General features: G+C 37.3%; 1 protein-coding gene across 3 annotated transcripts in view; it reads right to left on the reverse strand.

Annotated features, from left to right (window-relative positions):
- Positions 1–62: 62 nt before the first annotated feature.
- ANO3 (anoctamin 3) overlaps positions 63–19,841 on the reverse strand; it is a 110,222-nt gene continuing 90,443 nt past the window's right edge. For all 3 annotated transcript variants that reach the window (XM_072337218.1, XM_072337220.1, XM_072337221.1), the window contains exons 15-27: positions 18,448–18,530; positions 17,044–17,184; positions 16,518–16,682; positions 15,628–15,664; positions 13,678–13,789; positions 12,663–12,720; positions 12,062–12,159; positions 10,257–10,402; positions 10,003–10,155; positions 9,493–9,640; positions 8,773–8,853; positions 7,796–7,901; positions 63–6,410 (exon numbers count right to left, since the gene is read on the reverse strand). In XM_072337218.1, coding sequence (XP_072193319.1) covers positions 6,228–6,410; positions 7,796–7,901; positions 8,773–8,853; positions 9,493–9,640; positions 10,003–10,155; positions 10,257–10,402; positions 12,062–12,159; positions 12,663–12,720; positions 13,678–13,789; positions 15,628–15,664; positions 16,518–16,682; positions 17,044–17,184; positions 18,448–18,530 — 1,511 coding nt within the window. In that variant the 3' untranslated portion in view covers positions 63–6,227. The remainder of the gene's footprint in view (positions 6,411–7,795; positions 7,902–8,772; positions 8,854–9,492; positions 9,641–10,002; positions 10,156–10,256; positions 10,403–12,061; positions 12,160–12,662; positions 12,721–13,677; positions 13,790–15,627; positions 15,665–16,517; positions 16,683–17,043; positions 17,185–18,447; positions 18,531–19,841) is intronic.

Here is a 19,841-nt window from a genome sequence, read left to right on the forward strand (position 1 = left end):
GACACTCACCAGTGTATTTTTCATCACTTTGAATATCTGGAATTACGACACCGAGAGATTCCTTCAAAGATATCCAAGTTTATTACTGAAAAATGCAATATTCAAATGTGTATGATACAGTAAGTCATTGCATTTGTACATGTAAACCTTGATAAAGTAAACAGCATCTCAAAGACAAATTTATGCCAAAAGTGTCTTACAATAGTTAATCATATCAACAACTTTTCCTCGGTGAATTCATTTAGTTCTGGGGTACGCACCAGCTTCTAAGAGTAACCTTAAACCCAAAACAAAGTGAAAGTTGACAGGCCAGAGGAACTTCTAGCTTGCAGTGCATAAAAGTTAATTTCTCTGAAACACTTGGTGGTAATCGTATTTTAAATGTTACTTACAAAGTTTGGAATTATGAATAGAAAAAATAGCTGAAACTGTACTCTCATTTCTTACGTAGAAACCAAGTCGTATTTAAATGTTACATAAATTTCAAGTATATACACCCTTTAAGAAATCTCTTATGATCGTGATATTGAAAGTTAGCCAGGACTATCGAAGTAAAAATGGCTGAACTATATTATGCAGATTTTACTTGAGATCATCAACTGAACTTTCAGAGACACTACTCTAGGTAAAAATTAGAATCAACAGTTCTGTATTCTCAATACAAAATCCCGAGTCTTCTAAATAGAACATTAAAAGAAAAGGTGATCTGAACTTTCTGAAAATTTCAACAGAAGAATTCTCAACTTCTCAGTGCTTAAAATTACATTTGCTTTAAACTGCGTTGGGTTTAATCCTCATTGCTCAGATCTAGTAGCATCCCAACAAGTAGTTCACGGTAATTAAAGAGCGTGCTACAGGGAACACCTAGTGTTGTTACAGAGCTTACGGCAAGAAGTTAGAATGAACCAACAGAAATAACAAAAGGTAATTTCCAGTGCAGTGAAGAGGAGGGTATTCCATTAACATTTCAAGACAAAATTCCAGTCCTGGACTAAGCAAGTTCCTGCGCAATGGAAAAGCAAAGGGATTTCTCTACAGTTCGTTGTTGTGCTGTTATAAACTTGTGCTACTGTGTTAACGCTGTGCTATCACAACTACGTCAAAATTACATCAATGTAAATTTATAGTGAATGCGGTTGTTATGTCAGAATTGGAGAAAAACTGTTGATATGAGCCTATTCGTATCAATGCTAAGCTGGGGTAGGACCTTTAGGGGTGTGTGTGTGTGTGTGTGTGTGTGTGTGTGTGTGTGTGTGTGTGTAGGGAGGGACAGAAGGACTGCAAAAAGGTAGTTCTTGGGACAGTGACAGACATAGCCTAGCAGCAGACACAGACATACCATGTGCTTTCTTGCACCACTCCATCCTGAGCATACCGGCTGGCGACAAGCACTGGACAGACTGGTTTGGGAACACTTCTGTTTGGCTTCTGTTTGAGTAATTTAGGACAGACAACTGCTCTTGAAATTGTACCGTCAGCAAGAAGGCATCATTTAATAAAACACTAAGTAAAGTAAGGATAAGTAAAGAAAAGGAAAAGGTTTGCAGGGATTCTCACTCTGCTCCAGGTTCAACCCCCCATTTTGGAGAACTGATCTACAGCAAAACTTGCTAAAAAGAACACAAGAGCTTTGCTTTCTCTGCTCATCTCAAGCCTCAAAATGCTGGTTTATTCCGTTTTACTGCAGCAGGAGGCAGGCTTTAACTAGCACAAGCTTGAGCACAAAAAGGTAAAGACATCTTTGAAAGCCACCACCTTTTCTGCCATAGGAATTAAGGGTTGCAACTAACTTAAATGCTTGGAAAAATGGCTACTGGTTACGCTTCAGTCAAACAATACATTAGAACTAACAAAATAACTTACTTCATCTTTCTCAGAAATCCGCCTAAATGTGGATCTCCGAATTCTAGAGTTAGCTGTAACATGAAATACACAATGTAATGAATGGCTGGTTATAGATTTGCTTCAAGCTTTAATCCCTCAAAATCAACATTAGTAGTTAACGAGGATCTGGAAATGCTAATTCAATTTTAAATGATCACAGATACACTGATAATTGTTTTTGTATCTGTCCCTTCTGTGTAATGCTAAATGGAAAATGTGATCGATTCCCATTAACTCCACTGCCTTCACATACAGCTGTTTATAAGAGTACACTACTCAGTGTACTTAAAAAAATCTAGTTGAGAACATTCCTAATGAAAATTGGTGTTACACATAAGCTATCTATTTAAGGAGAGCTTTTTCTTTTTACAGACAAGGATCATTTTCAGTTAATCAAAGTTATTTGATGCTTCTAAACACAGGTATACAAATTTGCCCCTGAAAATTGGTGATTTATTCGGGATGAATAAATCCCACATGATACCATGCAGGGAATTCACTGAACTGCATGGCTCCAATCATTCCCTCTGGAAGCACTTGCATTTGGAGTTTGTAGAAGAAACCAAAATAAGGAAACCACCAATGTGCACAGATCATCTCAATGACACAGTAAGAAAAAAATATCACAAGTTCATGCCTTTCCCTGTATTAACACTGACTCTAAAACTTGATTTCCCAAGACACTTTCCTTCATGCAGAAAACCACGGGAAATTAATGAATTTACGCATTAAGGTATGCATCTATTCACCTATCTTCACTAGTCCCTCCAAACATTTATTTTTCTTTGAGTTTTCTTTGGGATACAATAGAGCCTATGCAATCCTAAAAACACGATTTAAGTCAAACTGCTATCAGAAAAGGGCATAATAGGAGGTGAGACATCTGCTTTGGAGGAATGGAGACAAGAAACATGAAGAAAACCACAAACTGTTTGTCATCAAACACTGATGTGGAAATTTAAGCCTCATCATCATCAATATTAACTTAAGTGTTCATCTAAGTTTTCTCTATGAATGCCTTGATAAAAAGGATGCTGGGAGGAAAATTTGCTATTGCATGGTCTGCCTTGTTTAAAATATCAATACTCTGTCAGGATGCCCAATCACTCTATTGTAAGACAATTAAATTACAGCATTACAGATAGACAACCTTTCCTCAAACTGTAAGCAACCCTGTTGTCGCTCAGTTGTAGATGCCGAGCACTTGATGCATCCCCCTCTATAGACAGAGATTAGGAGCTCCAAGAAGGAACTTCTCATTAGAAAGGCTAATAAAACAGAATTCTTTGGATCCCTTTCACTTCCATGCTTTTCTCCTCCTTTTTCTCTCACCAGAATTCAGGTCTCACACAGTAGGCACAAATTTGGAATGAAAAGTAACTATAAATATGTATAACGTGTGTCAGTTTTTCAGTTTCTGAAATGGGAATTTCTTTCGTCTGCATCAAGACACTGAATTTGGTTAGGAATAATTAAGACATTTTGGACTAATCGTTTGTATTTAAGAATATCTTGCTGCTCATGCAGTCTCTGTAAGGGCGCATGCACAGAGCAATATTGTCATAGATTAGACCAGCAATGACCTAAAGCGTTTTCACACAAATTTCAGTTCTAAAGCTTTGTCATGTTTCACAAACGCAGCTCGCATGCATGGTCTATTCATAATGGTCATTCGTTTGGAAAGACAATACCTAGAATATGAAAAGATCATTCACCATTCATAAAATACATTATTCCTGAGGACAGCAGGTATGTGTGCCTTGTGCTTCAGTAAAATAACGTGCAGTCAATGCAAACAGCATACTAAACAAAGTCTAGCAAAAAGTTCTCAGCTTAAGCAAATGGCTAGTAGTGGCAAAACCTTTACACTTTTTTCATGTCCTTATAAAGGAAAACACAGTGTTTCTCCAAAATTTCTTGTGCTTTTTCCAGTGCATAAACTGCAATGTCAGATCTACACCCTTGCCTTCAATCTACTTTTATACGCCAGTGCTGAAAATTACTAAGAATATAAACATTATCACCAGTTCTGACCGTGGCTGATTTGTCTTTATCTTCTTTCCTTGGGCCAGCCAAGGCATTTTTACTATGAAAGAGAACTTGAAAAAGAGAGCTGAAGTGTGACCTGAAGAACTGAAGCATTATCACTACATGGCACAGAAACAGAACCTGTGACACATGGTTAATGCTGCCAAGTGGTGCTTGATATTCCACAGTATGAAATAGGGAGAGAATAAATTAAGTTAAATAGTGTGAATCTATAAGCACTGAGGAGAGTGCTGATATTTCTGATAAGGACTCCTGACGAACTATCCAAAATATAAAGAAAAGCATATCCAAAATAGGGAAATCTGAGTTCCCATAGCCCATTATCAAAGAACTAACTGCTAATACACCTGATTAATCCATACCTTTCCATTTCTTTCCTCCTTTGTGCAATACTGTAGATACTTCTATAGTTGCCTTGTCAGGTCACATTAAGCTGGAATTAACCAAGACATTTCATGAATATAGTGGAATGAGTAAAGAACTTAAACTTTGATGCTAATGTTCACTGGGTACAATGGATTCTACTCATCTATTCGATGGGCTCTTAAAATTCATTTTTATATGGTGTAATAATAACTAAAAAAAAGCTTGTTCTAATTTATGTAAGTAAATACTGGAATGACACCTATAGACTAAATGTGGCATTTACCCAGTAGAATTTCAGGTCTTTTTGTATCTGTCAGCAGTGGTTTCACTGCAGCTTTCTCTGTAAAGTAATGTGAATGCATAACTTCAGTATGATTTGGTGGTTTTTGTTTTTTGTTGTTTTTTTTTTTTCTTCCCATTCAATATAAAGGAGCACTGCTTAAAACTGTACAAGATAAACGAAATGACTGCAACTCTGTTTCCCCACTCTGTGCTGCAAGGGAACTCTGCTCGCTTGTTCAGGTTTTCCAAATTAAGTGCTTATCTTTTCACACATGATGAAATGTTAGACAACCTCATCGACAAAACGTGGCAACAACCATAAGCACCGCTACCTTAAACTGTATTCACAAAAACCCCCCTGAAGATTTGGTTCTTCACACAAGTGTCTACTTTTTACATCGATTTTATACGTCGAGCTCCCGCAGACTGTAAGAAGGCATACAATTAACAATAAAAAAATTAAATTAACCACTGTATGAGTGTGCTTTTATAGACAACCTGTATACACATCAGCCTGTATCAAATTCCCATACTTTGACTTATTTAGCCCCGTAAAAGAAGTGCACGTTACTGGAACATTTACTGTTGCAATAAGAAGAGCATTGTTATAAGGTGCTCAGCTTCTCCTTCCCTGAACAAGCAAGTCAAAATGCTATACTGTTTGTCTGATACATATCTGCATAAGCTTGCATACTATAAATAGTTAACTGTATATTCAGAATGAAGTAATTTGCACTGTATTAGAATATTCCAAGTTAGCATTCTGTGAAGTCACGGAATCATTGCTCAGACAGCTCAAAGAGAACAGTAACACAGTTAGACATCTGCATGCTACAGCAGAGCATGGAAATGACAATTCTTTCATCCTCGATGTGTGTGAAGGTGGCCTTTCTGCACAGGAACAGTGGAAAGACAACTCATAGCCATGTCATTTTCATCTACAGCTGCAATGTGGGCAATGCAATGTGTCCTCGTGCTGCTGTTTTCTCTTTGAATTTAGAATTTTTGGTTTTCAACGAGAAGGATAGATTAATGACAACGATGTGCAAATCTTAAACTGCATAGTATATAATAAGCAGCCATATACCCCTTTTTTTAGGGTAAGACCACATCCACAATCTCAACAAGAGACTAGGACAAACCTGACAAAACAATAAGCCTGAAAGATCATTTATAACAAGTTATGGCCACAAAGGCAACAACTGTTTTTTTTTTCTTCAGAGGCATTACAGATGCAGCTGAGCAATCAGAAGCTGTAGTGGATACCATGTAATTTCTTTTTAGTCATGCCCTTACCGTATAAGTTCATAGGTTATTTTTTATTGTCATTATGCTGTCAGCATCTTCACAAGCAGCATAAAAACCTCATTGCCATTTTAAAATCAGTGTTCAGATTTTTAACCTGCTGCACATTCCTGAGTGCCAGTTCTTCTGGGCGCTCACCTCACAGACCAGATACAGATAAGGCTCTTCATTTCCTTCATCGGAAGCACTTGTTTTCCACTTCCCACCAAAGCCTGCAAGGGCACAGCTCAACAAGAACATATATACACTTTGAATCACACACGCTGATGCAAGACTGACTTCGTTTAGAAATCGCTCTCTTCGGTTTCCAAACAGCACTTTTTGTTGCAGCATGGTATTGACTAAGGCCATTCGTGGTGATACTGTTTCCCATTCTTTTTTCTTTCTCTCTGCAAATGCTCTAGTTCAGCCTCATACATCATTTCCTGGACTAGGTACTTCTCTCTCCTCATTCTGTCACACAAGTCTTTGGGCATGTCTGGAATCAGGTAAGCAATGAAAGACTTTATTCCGAAAACGAGGTGCTGAAAAAGAACATAAACAATGTGTATGGGAGATTGGTAATCACAGCCTGAACCTCTGATTAATCAGCTGAGGCAAGTGTGGGGTCAGCTGTGGGAGCACAGGTGAGAGTGATGTAGCTGTGCTCCCAGAAGGGGTGGAGCTCGACTCCATCCCCTCTGAGACCTCATTTAAGGGCTGACTCCCACTGATGCAGCATCTCTTGGAGATTGCTCTCCAGTGAGGACTGCCCCAGCTTCTTCAGCCAAGGCACCACCACTGGTGATTTTCCCTTTGTTTATTCCTTCTGTACATTTTCTACCATCTGTATATTAACAACCAATGCACAATGGCTTCACACACACAGAAACACTCATTGCTAGGCTCAACTACCGGGCTCTAAATTGAATGGCAAATTTGGAACTGTGATGTGGCTCACAACTGAAGAATGATTATTCTTTTTAAATCTCTATTTAGATATACAAGGGCTGTTCTGAATGTAATGCCTTCTGTGTAGTTATGCTGGCCCACAACATCAGAGATGGATGTCATTGGCATGGCGGTGGAGGTTGAAACTTTCCATCAATATTAGGTTACATTTTGCTGTCACGTGGCAGATAAATAGCAGCAGAGGGGCAGTCTGACACAGTCTGACAGAATGGTATCTAACATGGAAGTGAATATGAAGCAAAGGTGTGTACCTGAGTTCATCCATGTGGGAAAAATGGCAACCACTGACATTCACTGATGCTTGCTGAATGTTTATGGAGACCAAACAGTGGGGGTGAGCACAGTGAGGTAGTGTGCAGTGTGTTTCAGCAGTGGCGACAGCAACACTAAGTCACCTCCACTGGTGCACAATGCATGAAGACTCTTGTTCATTGCTGGAGAAAATGCATCTCTAATGGCGGTGACCATGTAGAAAAAGAATATTTTGTAGCTACGAATTTGCTCTGTCAATTAGTGTTATTGTGCTCACTGCATCTGTTGTTATTTCCATGGAAATAAATAGGAGGCATTGCCTTTGAAGTGATCAAGACCCTGAAGCCTTATGAAAAAAAACAACCCAAAGATACAGCTGGTCAGCAAAATTCATACACAACTGCAGGATCTGCCACCAGTCTTTGTTAAGAGCTGGTTATCAAAGTAAGCAACAAGCTCTCCAGACAGTACCTTAGTCAAAGTTAGTACACATTTCTACTGTTGTATCAGGGTGCCATCATGTATAATTTTCCTGACACACATTTGAACATCTGACAACTTCGAATAATGCTTAGTTGCAAACCATCACTATTGAACAAGCACCTAATGATAGCGGCACTCACGTTATGAGACTATTATGAAAAAAAATATATATCAACTCCAACTTTAAAGAGGTAGAAGAGAATTGTTGCATTCCGTGACTAACCTCAAAAACGATAATGAAGGCCAATCGCGCTGCCAGAACGTGCCAGAACTGCAAAGTGAATTCATAGGGAGTTGAACTCCAGGGAGGAGCTCTATAATCTCTGTAGCTGTAAAGTAAAAACAAACTCTGTAAATTAGACCACGCTCAAAAACCTGGACATGGTGAAAAGCTCTCAAGCTTATCCCAGAGCTGGTTAAAAGGAGAGAACTTGACCTGAAAGCATATCTCAAGAGGAATTCAATGAAAAATCATAGTCCACAATATAAATATTAAATATAGCTGCCTTTACAATGGTCATGTTTTGCTTCCAAAAAGAAAACAACAGAATAAATGTTTTCTTTTGCTGTTGCACACTTAGCATCTTGGGATATTACATTCATGTGTGTTGACTATAAATTGGGTCTCATAAGAAGTTGAGGTTCTGATGACAAGGCCTGCATAAAGGTAACATGATTGTATAACTTAGTTGGTGTACAGTAATTTTCACCATAAATCTAAATCCAAAACAAGAAACAGTGCACTTAAGGTAAGGTAAAGTTATGTTTAAGTTTTGTGTTCAGTTACTCATACTTATCTTGCACATTTGGAAACCTGGTCTGGATTAGAGCCACAACAAACATTTTAATTGCATATTTTAATTAACAGACCTCAAAATGCTGAGCAAAAGTGAAATGAGGATTTTCTGCCATATTTACAGCTGGAGAAACTCCCACAAGAAATAATTCACAAAGGCCAGTAACACATGGCTTACAGTAATCCTGAAGAAAATAAGATATAATATGGGTTTCCACTGTCTTAGAACTGCATCCTACAACATGCTTTTCACACCTGAGATTTCCATGTTGAACAACCTTGAACTAAAATACTTTTGCAAAAGCAAAAATGAAACTACTCTGCCATTAGCTTTATCACTGACTTCCCTTTTAATGTCTATTTGAAGTCTATATATTACAAGCAGAGAGAACATCAAAACATACCGGCAGTATCCTGAATATCCCATTCCAAGTTCACTCAGATCAAACACTGATAAGCTGCTATTGACATATCCTTTTAGACATCTGGAAAGCAAAGACACAGGGTCAGAACTCTTCATAAACTGGATAAAAAGCATAAAGCTGTATGCTATCACATATTCTGAGGATGCTGTTTTGTTTGTTTCTTAGGACAAAAGCAAATGTAAAATACAAAGCAGAGAAGCAAAGTGTTATTGGAAAGAATCAAGTAACTTATGTTTCCAAGGTGCTTACAGTGAGAGTGGGGCAAGCCTCTGGTGACAAGTGACAGGACGAGGGGAAATGGCCTCAAGTTGCGTCAGGGCAAGTTTAAGTTGGATATTAGGAAGAACTTCTTTACAGAAAGGGTAGTTAGTACTGGAATAGGCTCCCCAGTGAGGTGGTTGAATTGCCATCCCTGGATGTGTTTGCGAGTCGTTTGGATGTGGTGCTCAGGGATATGATTTAGCAGAGGGTTTTTAGAGTTAGGGTACTATGGGCACAACTTTCACGTAGTTTTGCATTTTCTTGTATGCAAGGGAAGTAATGATGGAATGGCTGTCTCACATGAAACACCTGACAAGGTTTGTACAGATGTAAAAGATAAGGTGTTAGTCAGATATATTAACACAGCCAGACAGTAGGAAAAGTTTACTTCCACTGAAAACAAGCATGTAATGAAGATTTTTTAAAACCTATTCATACTTTTCTTGTCTGTATCCTTGATCTGTACATGGACCATATTTATATGCATAGACAAAACGTGGAATGTAATCAGAAGTGATGGCGATAACAAAGGCATTGGTGATGACAGCCAGTACTCCAATTCCTTCAAGAATCCCATACCAGATACCTAGAAACAAAAGAAATGGCAAAACCAGTGGTTTTTAACAGTCACAATACATCAGAAAAAATCATACTGATGATATTACAGTCATTACTAATCACAACCTTTTTCTTCCCTCTTCAGAAAGATTTACTGACTCAGAAAAGCTAGTCAAGATGAAGTCATGCCCTTGTGCTCCCACCACTACAGGCTCCACCTGAATAAACTGTTACAGTAGAGCCCAAGCTGCTGAGAAGATATCCCCCATATCTGCGGGCTATACATCAATTTCACTTTGGACACCTGAAATATTGCAAAGGGTAAGTTGTCTCAAAGAATATTACACAGAGGGACTGTACCTTACAATGATAGATGTTAGGTTCTCTCACCTATATCTGTTGCTCTCGCAGGCATAGGTCTTCGCCACTGAGTCACAAACTTATATGCATCTAACCTTATTTCTATGATATTGTTCAGCAGTGCCAGGAGAGGTGCCAGTGGGAAGGCAGCAACAAAGATGGTGGTAAAGCCAAACTGTAACACTAGATAAGTATTTCTGTGATTAGAACTTAGATGTGCAGAAACATATTTAAAAGTAATTTATTCTTTAAAAATAAACCGACATCTCTACAAATTTGCTTACCCATCTCTAAGTATTCATCCATTAAGCCATGGAGGTTCATAGGCTGCAGATTCCAATCTTTTTCCCACTGAGGTAGCGAAATTTTATGCTCCATTGATTGCCCCCTTCTTTTCATTTTGCGTCGTGACCACCAGTTCTGTAATAACCTATATTAGACAAATGAAGTATTATTGACTGTACTTGCTCAGTAGTTAGCAATTCTAGCTGCTGTTGTTTTGAATGGCAACTGATGTTTACTGAGGTATTACATGTTGATATTTAAAACATTATGTAAGAGATTTCAAAGAAATTTCAGAAGTTTCCCACTTAACATTATACCTTTAATTATGAATTCAATGTAGCATGCCAGCTATTGTAATAAGCCTTACAGAAAATGGAATAGGCTTGCACTGACTTTAGTTTTTTACTTGTTTTTAAGGATTTACCTGCATTGCTTTGTCAAAATTAGCAGGAAAAAAAAAACACACAAATCATGCATACTGAATGCATTAAACAAAGAATGCTCTATTTTTAATCCTTTCAGAGACGAATGAAACAAGCAGAGCTTACTAGGAGTGTTAGGATATACTGGATAGCAGAAAATGCCTACTATTTTTTTGAGGAATCTTAAAAACTCAGATGCTCTATGGAATATTTTCCTCTTCAAGCAGGACATGTCTAAAAAGATGCTCTATAGCTATAAATATTTAAGACTATTTTTGATGAAGGTTTGCAAAGGTCCTTTCACAAAGTAGTTCTAAATCTCAAATAAGTAACAGCCTCATACATAAAAGTGCTATACAAAGGAAAAAATATTACCTAGTACTGACAGAGGTGGCAATTAAAGGCTGTTATTTATTTCCAGATATTACTGAAAGAAAGAACTAAAGATGGGGAATAACTTCTCAAAGGATTTTTATCACCAGGCTGCTAATTTTCTCTCCAACTAACTCAGTGCTCAGCTCTTCCTACTGGAAGGCCGCAATTGCAAACCACAGCTTTGTCAAAACAAAACACTGCTTTCCATAAAGGAAATATGCATGTTTGGATAGCAATTATAGGGAGAGTTAAAGCAGTGCTGACTCGTGAAGGCAGGAAAGCTGATACTTAAAGGCTACTTCTTTTCAGAAGTTTGCTTCTCCCAACAATGCAGCGCATGAATTGCAGACCGACTGCATGTGATGAGTGTAAACTTTTCTGACATTATCAAGGTTAAGACTGATTAAATTAATCTCTGATGAGCAACCTACAGAATAACTGTAAGGCTCCTGACCCATCACACTCTTCAGTAGTTGAACAGCTCTCTTTATACTATGGAAAATAAAAGCAAAATAAACAATTTAGCTGGTTAATGAACCTTGAGAAACTTCAGGGCATGGTTAGTGCTTCCCTTGGGAGTGAATTTGCAGGGCATGGTGGTGAGATGGAAAAATCAAACATCCTCCAAGCCTGTCATGTTCTTGAAATAGATATTTTTGCAACCTACGATCACAAAACTACGTAAACACCAGTAATAATTCCCTGTCACTCTTCAGGGAGGGCTAAAAATTAATCCTAGCATTATATATTTTGAGGGATAATGTGAAACATGCAAATGTTAAATTGCTGAAGAATCTTGCTTTACCTTCTTTTGAAAGTATACTTTTAGAGATCAGCAATGCAGCTGCTCACGATCTTCATCAATTAGTGATGATGACAAAAAAACCATAATCGGGTAAAGGTGGTATATTACCCTCTGCTTCTATGAAAAATATATTCCTCTGTTGCTGAATTAACACTAATTTGCAATCGCTATCTGTAGAACAAATACTAACAACAGTACTTACGGATAGCCCAGCTCCATAAAATTGTTCCACATTTGTTTCAAAACCATAATAACTCCCATCTGCAAACACAGATCTATCAAGCAGCCACTTGGGTGACACTGAAATGAAACAGAAAAAGTTCAGTAGTCAGAGAATTGTTTGTTCACAATTCGAATGGAAAATACTGAAATACAGAAGGTAAAAAACACTAACCCCCAGAATATTAAGGCATAATTACAGAAACGTTAATACATAGTTTAATGGAACAACATTAAGATGTTTTATTTTTTGTAGAGATGGAGTGTGTTATCTGGGCTAAGGGAATGTGGGCTAGGTATATATTAAACAATATAGTTCACTTCATTTAGACTAATACATTTGCATTCATTTCAAAATAACAGTAGCATTTAATTGGTTACAACCTAGGTCTTAACAGAGACTAAGGAGTGGAATCTCTGATACTAGTATTTCTTCTTTCCTATCCTTTGCCGTAAATAAGAGTTTATTCTTCACTGCACTTAGATGGAACAGTAAATCTTTCAAACTGGATGTAATCCATGTCCTACAGTTGTTTCCCTTTTACTCATGGGAGTTCCTCATGTACTAAAACGGGACTGCTTACCTCTTCCAGTCTCCATCTGTTGAAAAGCTTGTTGTACTTTCCAGGGCGGCCTGCAAATCTGGAAAACAAGATTTCTGCTTAGTGGATGTTCCAAGACCATGCTGTATCAGTAATTATTTCGCAACATCCACTGAGCAAACTCATGAAGTACAAACAGATTAAATCGCACAGGCTTAACTCCAATATCCTACAGATATAAGACTTTCAGGGAATGAGGAAAAAGACCATCATTTTGCAAGAAATCATAAGCTTTTATTATGCACAGGACCAAAATCCTAGCTACAGAGGTTTCAGATGTTAGATACTCAAACTCTCTAATCTATGTTTAAGAAGATAAGCTGTTGCAATATGTAGGAATTTACCGCAGCACAGAGATTTGCTTGCCTGAGTGAAATGTGCTCTGGATTGCACCCACAGACAAAAAAGCATAAAGGAGCTTTCAGACCCATCACAATAAAACTCTTCAAAGAGATCTAACAGATTCTTGTATACTGAAATACATTAAAATTCTTCATGACCTCAATGAAATTTACGGATGAGAAGGGGAAAAAAACAACCACATTCCTGGTTCTACCAGACATGTCATTGCAAGACACAAAAGTTTAGGAACTGTATAACAAAGGCATTGCTGGATGTAACATTCAGGCATTACCAGCCAATCTTCACTTTTTTTTTTTTTTTCCTTTTAAACAATCCTGAGCTTAAATTACACTGTAAATTTATAGACGTGTGCCCTGGGAAATATAACCCAAGGAGAATAAGTGTATCAGTGTCTGTATTTTCAAAAGCAGTGAATTTTTGTTTTGGTAGGTACATAGACCTGCTTAAAATGTAGACTTCTTACTGTCTAATTTCTGAGATTTCAGGTGTCCAGTCCTTGCATGCAGTTAAACTTTGTGCTATTAGTTATCCTCACACTGTTGCATTTATGGTTCAAACTGTCAATGTATTTTCTTGAAAGCTGTACAGTTATCGAGGATTATGGTTTCTGAGTGAGTTAGGAAAGATAACTTACCTGCCAAGAAAAAAGGCAATGTAAAAGATAGAACTGTTCAAGTTGACAAACTGGAAGAGGAACATTTTCAAGGCAAAGCTGTTTTCCCATTCGGACTCTGTCCTTGGATGCTCTATGGGAAGACACATTATATAAGCAAAAATGAAAGTGAGTTATGCCAGCTCCCTAGAGATCAACTGAAAAACTAGAGAGGTTTTCAAGCCATAGTGCTCTCAAGGAAAGCAGGGAGAGAAGAGACAACCAGCAGTCAGCTGGCTTCTCATTCAAATGCCTCACTCTCTAAATGCTTCTGTAAGACCACTACTTCATCCTTCAGACTTTCTCCATTATAATGCTTCTGAAGTGTCAATCAGTTCATAATGCAATGAGAAAACAAGGGAGTTCCTCTGTTTTTTCCTTGGAAAGAAATGCAGACATTCCGGTGGCGCAGCGGTAGAATTCCCGTTTGCAACACCAGGGGACCCGGGTTCGAATCCCCTCCTGTGGAGCAGGGGGTAGAAGTGCCGCTCTGCTACACAGAGGGCTCGAATCCCGGGAGTTGGACTCGATGATCTCTAAGGTCCCTTCCAACTCGCACAATACTATGATACTATGATATGATATGATATGATACATACATTAGGATTACAAGTGTCCTATGTGGGCCTACATCAACTTGGATTTTGTCCTTATCATTTGCAGAATGATTGACTTCTGAGGTAGAAATTGGTGAAATCTAAGCTGCACTGATTTTTATGTTACAATCTGTACTACATGGTTGGTTACCTTTAAGCCTACTTTGAAATAGATCGTATATAAATTTAGAGTGTACTAGCTTTGCGTGTAGATGCTGTTGATTCTCAAAGGTTAGGATGACCTCTTGCAAGCAGAAAATTTTAGGAAGAGCTACCTATCTCATGCACCTGATGTTCCACCGTACTTAATTCAAGAAAGCAGCCTTGAAATTAAATTAAATTATATTTTTAATGTACTCCAAAAAAATCAGGTCATATTCTTTTGTTTCCTATTCCCTTTGTCTTTTAATAATCCAATAGCTTTAAAAAGTTTAGCTAAGTGGAGAGAAAAGCATGGTCTGAAAAACCCAACAATACTATAAAGTCTTTTGTTAACCTGAATAAACTGACTATGCATTTTTGCATCTTTCTAACTTGCCTGATACATGAAACCTGATGAAGTTACGAGCTGGTTATTTAGTTGATGCTCTTCAATATTTTAACCAAAAGGGGGAGCTGTTAAATTTAAGCAGTGAGTGAGCTGTTAAAATCAAAGGTGTGATTTCACAGGGTCTGAAAAGATAGCCTGTAACAAGAAATACCGAACAGTAACGTGTTCACAGGGAGGTCTTAACTTATCACCTACAATGTGCTTTCTATGAATTAAAAAGCTTCACCTATATGACAGAATTAGAGGAGCTTCAGCATAAAAATTTGTAATGGACTGGAATTAGTGCTGCTTTAAGATTTGACATAATGTTTTTATCTTAGAAAATGTAATCTTAACCAACTTTTCCATAACAAAGTTCCAATGAAATAACAAACCAGACAGGTAAATAACAGCATTTAGGAAGAAGTGGAAAAAGAAATACATATATCTGATTTAGCATTTTAAGAAAGAATATGTTTTGATTTTAGTTCTAACACAACAATCTTTTCATTTTATACTATAAAAACATAGGAAAGTAGAAGTACAATCTGGAGACTGGTGGCAGGGCCACTGGAAGTTGATGATCTTTGTGGTCTCTTCCAACCCAAGCCATTCTATGATTCTATAATAGGTTTCTTTCTTTTGTATTATTTCTTTGATGAAAGCATTATAACATTTCTTTTGCTGGCAGTGCTAATTCACTTAGGGAAATGGCAGCATGTTACTGTGCATGCACCTGTTCTAAGGAAATATGAATATATATGTCATTGGTAGCAAGGACCATATCAGTAGTAAAGACCTACATACCTAAGTCTGTCAGGAGATAGGCAACCTTTTCATATACCTAAAACAGAAAGAAGAGATGATGTAGGTACAGTATATCTTGTCTGTAGTGATGTTTAATGCAGAATGAAGAACACATCAAAGACATAGGAGTTTTGTTGCCCTGTAGCACCAAGCAATATGGGCAGAGAACAGAGGACAACGTCTTAGCTTTGGCCATAATTTTGGTGTGCTTTCTAACTTGAATTGACTCTTTGTAACGTAGAATTATACATGTAGTAACAGAAATAAATACTCGACAGTCCTGTTTTAAATACTACATTCTTACTGCAGCAAGTCCACAATATCCTTAACAGAAATAAAAGGCACTGTTTGCTGACTTATTGTTCCTTCTTAGCTATTTGTGTCTGAAAAGGAAAAGAAAAATGATGCACGCTATTGCAGCTATAAGGGAATAGAGTTTATGTAGCACACCATGCTACCACAGCAAATGATGAAGCCTGTACTGTTATTTGAGAGGGAAGCTTAAACAAGACCTTCCAGGTCTGAGCAACGATGATTATCGAAGCAGCATTTTAATTAAGAATTAATTCATTGATTGAAGTCATGAATTGAAAAGAAAAAAGCAACAACAACAAAACAGAAAAGGAAAATGAATTTGAAATGTCATTGTATTTGGAGAACTGGCTTTTTGCAAAAGGTACATGAAAAATAAGAAGGCAAATGTCAAAAGCAGTGCTCTGGTGACACAATCAAAGATGTCTAGTGGCAAATAAAATAGGCAGTAGAAGAAAAAAACATTGATAAACACAGTATTAGCCCTGCAATACTAGCATATATATACTTCTGATATCCAGTGTAACCTTGTATAAATTGCTCTTTTACATAAATCTCTCCATTAAATGAAGACTTACAACATTGAGTGACATGATGATCATAAAATTGATGCAGACTCCAGTGCCAGATGTTGCAAACTGCCAATACTTCTTGATGAAATACCACTTGAAAGAAGCAAACTGTTCCATGGCCACCAGACGATACACCACGACTGCAAAAACTGCGGTGAGGACGAGTGAAATCTACAGGTAAGTGTTTATGAGTAGAGAAATTAGAACAAGGAAAACCATATTGGGAATAGTTTCCACTGCAACAATAAATTAACAGGAGTTCTAAAGCAGACCATCTGTTTTGGGAGCAAATTTTGAGAGCATCAAAATATTAAATGGCTGAATTTAAGTGTTTCTTTCTTGTACTTTTATTAGATAACAGTATCACATCTTTTACAACAAAGAGATCCCTAAAACAAGCATTAAGATTGAACTGATCATTTTACCTATGTCATGTAAATCCGTTGTTCTGAATGAACACATTAATGACTTAGTTCGGTATTTACATCAGGATAAGATTAAAGGCTCTAATTCCAATATTATTAAACCTCACCATGAAGAATATTCCTGAGACAGACACCATCAGTCGACTGAGTTTGTCAGGGAAAGGCTGAAAAGGTTCAGGTTTTCCTGTGATGGGATTTACTCTCTCAACTTGCGAATATTTAGCTTCAAACTGGGGACGCAGCTCTTCCTGGAATAAGAGGAGAGATCCCATTTGTTGTATTATTTCATTGAACTATCAGAAAAAATCATCCAGAATGTGATTAGAAAAAATAATAATAATCCTGATACAAATTCTTTTCTATTCTTTTAATAACGTTCCACTTGAAGCAATTTTATCTTTTGAAAATCCTTTGAAAAGGTGCCAGAGATCAGTGAAGAAGAGAGAAGTTATGAGCCTTCCCCAGTCAATGAGGGTATGGAAAGGGATCATGGTTCACAGTACTGTTTAAACACCAGTTTCAATGCAGAAATTGATAAGAATGCTGTAAGTTAATGCCAGTTATGATGGTGCTTTTTGTGATATGAAAGGACTTATTAAAAGCTACCAGTTTGTATCTACAAGTCTACGGAAATCTATAAAGCACGTTAATGATAATGTCTCTACTGAGTTATACTGCACGTGAATCAACAGTATAGTAGGTTACATTACAGTCACACTTGCTATGATCTATGGAGCAAAGTAATAAAATCATTCGATGATTGCTAAAGCTGATAGCAGAATGTCAAAGAGCGAGTTATGCCTCTCAGAAGGATTTAAAATCCACTTTCTGACCCGTTGCTTGCACTCGTTCTGTTTCTAGACAGGATTAAGAACTTCCAAGGATTAGAACTTCACAAGACTGCAGAATTAAAATCTTGTAGGGATTTGTGCTGACACTGGTGGTAGCTTTTGTCCCTCTGCATGTACATCATTTCAGTCTCTGGAGTTATAGTTTTTTTCACTGCTAGCAATTGCATCTTTGCCTAGTTGGGAGGCTAAATCAAGTTGTCTGTTCATCCAGGGCCCTATTATGATACTCGTGTCTTGTAGAAAGGAAAAACATCACTATACTTCTCTTCTTTCCCAGTGTATATTGATGTCCATTATAGGCAGCAATCACTCCTCAAAACTTGAAGAAGCCCTGAACTGGCTGGGCTACCCAGGAGTGGGCCAAAGCTTAAACTTGCACTCTCTTTGAAAGGATCCATCTCATTACTAAGGCTATTACAGCTCATGCATTTTATTCTTGTTAAAGATCTCTTTGTAAACTGAAAATAAAAAAATAAATAAAAAAAAATCCACTCAATTTTTGAAAGGGCACTTTCAATAAATGTAGAAATATAGTGGGATTTATTCTTCAAGTAGCATAAGAACTACAAATACAGGGTGAATGGCAAATTCAGATGGCTGGCATTATGCTTGAATAGCACTGACTGCAAACTTTACAGACATACCTCCGTTTTATCTTACCTCTTCATCTTCCCAATCTATGAGGTCCCAGTCGTAGGTTAAAACAGCCCTCCGTCTTTTCCAGAATTCTAGAAAGACTGTAGCTGTGGAAACCATCAAACACATTTAGTTATAGTAAAAGAAAGAAAGAACTCCATGAGTTGACTCCATGAGAGCTAGAGTTCTGACTCAAGGAAATCAACATATTGTAACTTTCTTTGGACATTTCCTGACCATGGAATATGAAAAATGTACATAACTTTAAGATAAACACAGTAAAAACTGGAACACTGCTTTATGATGTTGAACTAAAACTTATTATGCTTTTTGCTATATCTGTACAAACAGGTACTTGTTATTACGAAACACAGTCATCCCTTTTAGATTAATTTGCTATTAATTTTGTTCAAATGCATTGCTTAAAATCTTCCTCTGAAGAAAACAGCACATCTACACAATGGTGCCTATAAATGCAGAGCAAGATTCTGATCTTATTTTATTCTGTTTGAACAAAACCAGCAATGCTTCACTCGCTTACACCATTTCCTACTACTAAAATATTTCTTTAAATAATTATTTTTAATCTGTGTTGCAAGATCATAATCATAGCTTTCGCATAACTTTGTGTTTGTGGTAGGTCCTACCAAAATAATTACAGCCAATGAAAAATTAAGTTTTCCTAACACTGTAGTTTGCCATGGAGGCTGCCCATTCTTTTCCATAGTATAGAACAAGAGCTATAAAGGGCAAACACATTGTTTGGATGACAGCCTTACAAAATGTGGGTCTGCACAACTTTTCCCCAGAAAACAATGAGGTCAAATATGGACTGAGAAAATTTGCTTCCTTCTAGGCAGCCTACTGCTTCAAATAAGGATTGGATGGTCTTACATTCCTTCGTTTTTAGTATTCTTCTAAATGTAGCAACATATATGTACCTGATAAACACATATGACTTATCCATGTGTTATTTTAAACTGCAATGACTAGAAGTCTACCCCATACAACTACCCAGCAATGATGGATGTCTGAATAAAAGGAACTTGTTCCTGGATATTATTTCTGGAGAGTGTGTTCTTACATCTCTCCAAGCATGGTTCTTGTCTTCTCCACCAATTTCATTTAAGTTTTGGCCTTTTAGAATGAATCTCTTTCTGCTCTCAGAGAGCTTCGTTAGAAAAACTCATCAGGTAACTGAAAACAAGACCTTGAAAGTCCAGATGGACTGCCAATACTCTGAGATATCTATAAACTTTTTGGTTGCTGGTAGCTTGCTTTTGTAAAGAGAAAATGATTCTGATTTCCCTTTTAGAACTGCTTCCAGTGGAAGCTGCTTGTGATCACAGAACTTGTGATTTTTAAAGTCTTCCAAGTCTCTTCCTTGAATCCTTTATGCATTTTTTTGAATGCTCATC

The sequence above is a fragment of the Excalfactoria chinensis genome, chromosome 5 (assembly GCF_039878825.1).
Source record: "Excalfactoria chinensis isolate bCotChi1 chromosome 5, bCotChi1.hap2, whole genome shotgun sequence".
NCBI classification, from domain to species: Eukaryota; Metazoa; Chordata; class Aves; order Galliformes; family Phasianidae; genus Excalfactoria; species Excalfactoria chinensis.